The sequence below is a fragment of the Ipomoea triloba genome, chromosome 5 (assembly GCF_003576645.1).
Source record: "Ipomoea triloba cultivar NCNSP0323 chromosome 5, ASM357664v1".
Taxonomy (NCBI): Eukaryota; Viridiplantae; Streptophyta; class Magnoliopsida; order Solanales; family Convolvulaceae; genus Ipomoea; species Ipomoea triloba.
In genome coordinates, this window is record NC_044920.1 from 877,149 (window position 1) to 883,268 (window position 6,120).

The 6,120-nt window shown below is 34.7% G+C and overlaps 1 protein-coding gene across 1 annotated transcript; it reads left to right on the forward strand.

Moving 5' to 3' along the window:
- The first annotated feature begins 1,880 nt into the window (after positions 1-1,880).
- LOC116019968 (putative wall-associated receptor kinase-like 16) lies at positions 1,881-5,610 on the forward strand. The gene is made up of 3 exons (XM_031260375.1): positions 1,881-2,773; positions 3,322-3,489; positions 4,304-5,610. Exons 1-3 carry the CDS (start codon positions 1,900-1,902, stop codon positions 5,506-5,508), a joined length of 2,247 nt encoding a protein of 748 aa, XP_031116235.1. The 5' UTR covers positions 1,881-1,899; the 3' UTR covers positions 5,509-5,610.
- The last annotated feature ends 510 nt before the right edge of the window (positions 5,611-6,120 follow it).

Sequence of the window (6,120 nt, forward strand, 5' to 3'; positions counted from 1 at the left end):
TTACCTTTCGATCCAATATTTTCCCTACATTTTACACTCTTTGGGTGTCTAAGCTTAAAAAAAATTATTATTTTCAATGGTAAAAGTAATATTTAATGTGGTACATAGCGATTGATTGTCTATGAACATAAAAAAATAAAAAATTAAAAATTATATGAGTATTTATAAAATTTACGGAACTTATCGTAAAACTTCATAGGAATAGTTTGTATATTTAGAGGGGAAAAGTCTGTAAAGAAAGTTAAAAATTTTGAGGTTGGATTGCACGAATTTAACTATTTATATTTGTAAGAAAAAAATGTATAGAAATTCTAATTTTATAGAGTCTAAAAAATGAAAATAAACAAAAATGAAATAAATAAAATAGTTTTTCCCAAAATGGTCTCTTGACTATTCTCAAAATAGTCCCTCAACTATTTCTCAATGCTTATTAGGCTAACAATAGGTAAATGGACGAAAATGCCCTCCATTTTAACACTGATTTGACAGAATATGTAACGGAGGACCAAATTGGGTGAGTTTTTGAAAATCGAGTGACCACATTTGGTGCAATTGAAAGTCGAAATGCAAAATTGAGAATGAGCAATAGTCGGGGGACTATTTTGGGAAAAAACTCTTTTAGAAAATCAAGATAGTCAGAGGACCATTGCTGGAATTAACTCGTATAAACTATTTAATACTTTAATAGTTAATAATAAAATATTAAATATTAACCTAAAAATCTATAATTTGAACAATTTAGGGTTATTTCGTTCAAAATGATATCGTTTTTAGTGAAATAGCCCTTTTTATAATTTTTTAAAAAAAAAGAACAATAGATAATCGACCAACTAGTTGACCTAGCCGATGCATATGAGGCCTAGGCAATCAACGCCTAAGCGGCTGAGGTGGGTGCCTAGTTGGTCGGCCGGTGCCTAGGCGGGATTTTTATAGCACTGAGTACAAAACACATTAACAATATTCACTCAGACGTTATTTAAGGTAACTTGTTAATACCTGCAACATTGCCTTCAATAAAAATCAAAGAAAAAGTCTCCTAATGTATGTGCTCTTTTGGGTGTTTGGTTGGCATTATACTCTGTACTTCAATTACAATGAAATTCAGCAAATGTGGAAACTACCGTGTTTGATCGGAGGGAATTACAATTCCTTTAACTCAATGAATTGTAATTCATACATCTCCCATATGAATTGCAATTCATTCGGGGGAGGAAAGGAAAAACAAAAGGAAAAGACCTTTTTGCCCTTAATTATTACTTAGCATTAATACACAAGAATATTTTAGTCTTTATTCCCTTATCTTCCCAATAATTTAATTCCTCTCACCAATAATCAATGTAATTTGAATTCTTACTTTATTTTCACCTTATTCTTTTCTCATCAAATTATAAATATTTACCCCTAATTTCTTCTCCACAACCAAATGCCCTGTTAAAGCTTATATATCTACTTTTCAACTTGGTCGTTTTGGGTAACTTGGTCTTTAACTTGTATTCCCATAGAAGGAAATGATATAGGGACTTCCATGGATTAAAATTCTTATCACATGTAGTAATTTTTCTAATAGAATAAAAAGTGAGTAATAAAAACTATGAGAAACTTTTTTTTTCTAGATAATTCGAACACGTCACAAAGCTTGGAGGCACCCAGCAAAGGTTGTCAGGTCCTTACTTGGTAATTACAAGATTACAAGTTCCACCCATAGTGTCAGGGATCATCTTGATTTGAACCAGTTAACCGCTATGGACAACCTAGACATTGATATTTACCCAGTAACACTTCTAGATATTTACTGCGGGTTTGATGAGCTATTCAAGATGGCAAGCCATTATATATATAGTTGCTGGAAATGAAGTTCTATATCCAACCCAATCCAATCATTTGTTATCATTTCGAAACATGAAGAGCTTCTTCCTTGTACTACTACTTGTGCTGTCGGCAATTGTAGGTTTTGCTCCTAGCGCCGCCACATCAAAGACTAACAATTCTTCTTCCTCCATAGCCAAACCCAACTGCAGTGATCGTTGCGGGAACGTAATGATCCCATTTCCCTTTGGTTTAAGAGAAGAATGTGCTCTAAACTCAAACTTCTCCATCACTTGCAACACCTCCTATCATCCTCCAAAGCCATTCATAACAAACACTACCGCCGAGGTAAAGGATATAACAGTTAAAGGGCAGTTGAGCGTCATGAAGCCCATAAACAAAATCTGTTATAACCAAACAGGTGGAGAAGTTTCCTCATTTGAATCATGGCCCACCCCGCCAACATTCTACCTTAACCAGACCGCCAATAAATTTATTACTGTCGGTTGCGACGCGCTTGCTCTTCTCATAGACTATGAGCTGCAAAACCAAATCGAAGCTTGTAGGGCTTTCTGTGACGGCTTACAGGAGGTTAAGAACGGGAGTTGCGAGACCGGAATTGGGTGTTGCGAGACCGGAACTACCAACGTGGCGAGGAACGCATTCGTTGAGGTGGGTAGCTTGCAAAAATATACTAACACAACCCATGTTGTTATTCCCTGCAGCTACGCGTTCGTGGTGCAAAAAGAGGAGTTCATCTTTTCCTCCACTATGCTTACCAGAGAATGGGGTGTGGAGAAGCTACCGGTTGTTCTGGACTGGATCATCTCGAATCAGACGTGCAATACGGCATGTCAAGGTAACACCACATGTGTCGTTGCCATCAATGATACTGCCAGTAGTGAAGGGTATCGATGTGCTTGTAAGGAGGGTTATGAAGGCAATCCATACCTCTCTGGCTGCCAAGGTATGTATAGTATATTTCTTCATGCTTGTCATCGTCCATCTGCACTTCTTATGTTTTATTTGTTAGATATAAACATAATTGAGTTAATATCGTCCTTTCTATAGTGATTTTTCTTAATTTTTAGTTCTAAATGAGTTTTTATGTTCAATTTAGTATTTTACTTTGATGGTTTTATTCAATTTAATCATTTGTTAAAATTAGGTTAGTTAACTATTAGAAATAGGGCCTTAACTGTAATTTCTCATACGGGATGATTCATTATTCTTCCAGGTTTAAGCAAAAATGTAAATTTTTGTACCAAATCAACTTTAACCATAAGTAAATAAATACAGAGTAAATAAATATTTGGGTACGAAGATTTGCATTTCTAGGTGGATCTTAATAAGGAGAAAAAAAGAAACCATCCCAAATGAGATGAAGGATGAAAAATTACCATTTGAACCCTATTTATAACTGTACACCACGCTTGTCATCTATCTACAGTTCTACACTTCCTATGTTCTATTTTCATTTAATTTACACAGCTTTCACATAAATTGGCTTTGCAGATATTGATGAGTGCGAGGATGGAGAGAAGAACAACTGCTCCCAAAATGCTATTTGCTCAAATACCAAAGGTAGTTATGAGTGCTCTTGCAACAAAGGTTACCACGGCGATGGGAAGGGTGCTTTAGGGTGCATTTCTTCTAGTCATCAACCGGTCATGCTTGTTTTGGGTAAACCAATATCATCCTTTGTTTTATCCCATAACTTAAATTATTGGTAGTACGATTACTATGCAGAGTGTAGGAAATTTTAGTAAAATCAGCATTTTGTGGTATAAATATTGCTAGGTCCACTTCTGATTTGAGTCGAGTCAAAGTGGATTCAGATTTCTTCTAAGTGAGATAAAATAAATAGTGTAAGATATATTTAATATAAATATATCTATAGTAATTGAGAGGAATTAAAGAGAAGGATTATGGATGGAAATGAATTTATTTCTATTTGCTTCTGTACGTACACTCACACACAGACCACACTTTTTTTTAACAAAGAAAGGTTTTGCTTTGCATTATTTCTTCACTCCATTACAATTCTTACGGCATTACTACAACATATATAAACTTAGCAAACAAAGATGACAAAACATAATGTCATAATCAACAACCACTAATCCATGTTTTGTGCTTTTTCCCACATCCCATAAAACATTCCATGTTTTAGGGGATATAATTATCCACTCCATACTACCATGTTTTCAAGCATTACATCCACTTGGTTTATATTAATAATAATATATTATTTATAATTATTATTACAACAAATAGATATATTGTATACTCCAAATGAATAATGGATGAATTAGAAAATTAATTCTTAAAGTGCATCCATTTGAGTTAGAGAATTAAAGATGAGAATGCTTGGAAGAAGTCTGTAAATCTCTTTTTAGAAAAGTTTGAATTGCATGTATATCATAAAATTCTCCTACACAGAGTTCGTTTCCATTATTGTAATCATCCTTTTAAGAAGCAAATGTTGTCTGTGCAGGTATTGCTTTAGGGACTATAACACTGCTGATCTTTGGTTTTTGTCTGTACTTGGCATATCTAAGGAGAAAATCAATACAGATGAAAGACAAATTCTTTATGGAAAATGGAGGATTGATTCTGGAACAAAAGATTGCCCAAGGTAGTGCATCTTCTTGCACAACAAGAATTTTCACTGCCGATGAGCTTAAAAGAGCCACTAACAACTATGATCAAATTAGAATCATTGGTCAAGGAGGTTTTGGCATTGTTTACAGAGGACACCTTTTTGATGGCCAAATAGTAGCTATTAAAAAGGCCAAGATGATGGATCCAACTCAAGTTGAGCAGTTCATCAATGAGGTAATTGTGCTCTCCCAAATAAATCATAGAAACATTGTCAAACTCTTTGGTTGTTGTTTAGAGACAGAGATTCCATTGTTGGTTTATGAGTTCATAAATAATGGAACATTGTCTGAGCATCTACATAGTAAAAACAAGGCTTCCAAAATGTCTTGGCCAATCCGTTTAAGAATAGCTACGGAAACAGCTGAGGTCCTCTCTTATTTGCACACAGCAGCTTCCCCTCCCATCATTCACAGAGATATTAAATCTGCAAATATTCTTCTTGATGATTACTACACTGCCAAGGTATCCGATTTTGGTGCATCGAGACTAGTCCCACAAGATCAAACTCAATTGACAACAATGGTGAAAGGAACATTTGGTTATCTAGATCCAGAGTACTTACAAACCAACCATTTAACAGAAAAGAGTGATGTTTACAGTTTCGGAGTTGTCCTTGTGGAGTTGCTAACAAGTAGAAGCCCTCTATCTTTTTATGGCCCAGAGAAGGAGAGACATCTATCTCAATATTTTCTTTCACTGTTGAAAGGGAATCAATTGTTCAAGATTCTTGATGATAACATTGTATGCGAGGGAAACACTAAAGAGTTACAAGAGGTTGCATTGCTTGCAAAAAGGTGTTTAAATGTGAAGGCGGATGATAGGCCGACAATGAAGGATGTAGCAATTGAACTAGGTGGATTGAGGAGGGCAGCAAAACATCAATTGACCAATAATTCAGAGACTTCCTTGGAATCACAGACTCTACATACCAAGCAACCCATGCCCATTGGATATGATGCTACTTTCAGTACTACAACAACAACTGAATATGATAGCTTAAAACATCATATCAAGTTACCAGTAACTGCCGGAAGATAGATAATTGCAATCACTTCGGCCATGTTGGTAAAATATATAGTTAGTCTATCAGCTAATTTAGCTTGTTTGATCACTATTAATTGTTTGTTAAACAATCAATAAACAATCAATATAAGTATTTTGTTAATTAATTTTTTGTAATAACTTATTGCTCCAAAAAACTAAAATTCAAAAAGTTGTTCAAAACAGTTTTTTTTGATTAATTTTTTGAAAAAGTCATTTTACATATAATCAGCTATCAGTTAATTTTTCAAACATTTTCTATAATTAGCCAATACTATCAACTAATGGAACTCACTAACTCAATCAACCAACAACTGTTTACCAAACACCCCATCTTAGCAAATTTACCATGATCAATTCTACAAATAGTATAAATAAGTCTTGTGGAGAGAACTTAGAGCAATCTTGCAACCAGTGATTGAGAGATTGATTGTAGTAGCTATTGTCTTGTTAGCTATAATACCATATCAATCCTTAGTAAAGTTATTCAAGGGCAATGACTTTGTGGTTAAGTGGCATGTAGTAGATGACCGGATTTTTGGGCGTGCAAGATGTGCAACAGCATAGGGTCCTAAAATTTTGGAGGCCCCTAGTCCAGTCTTGACCTAA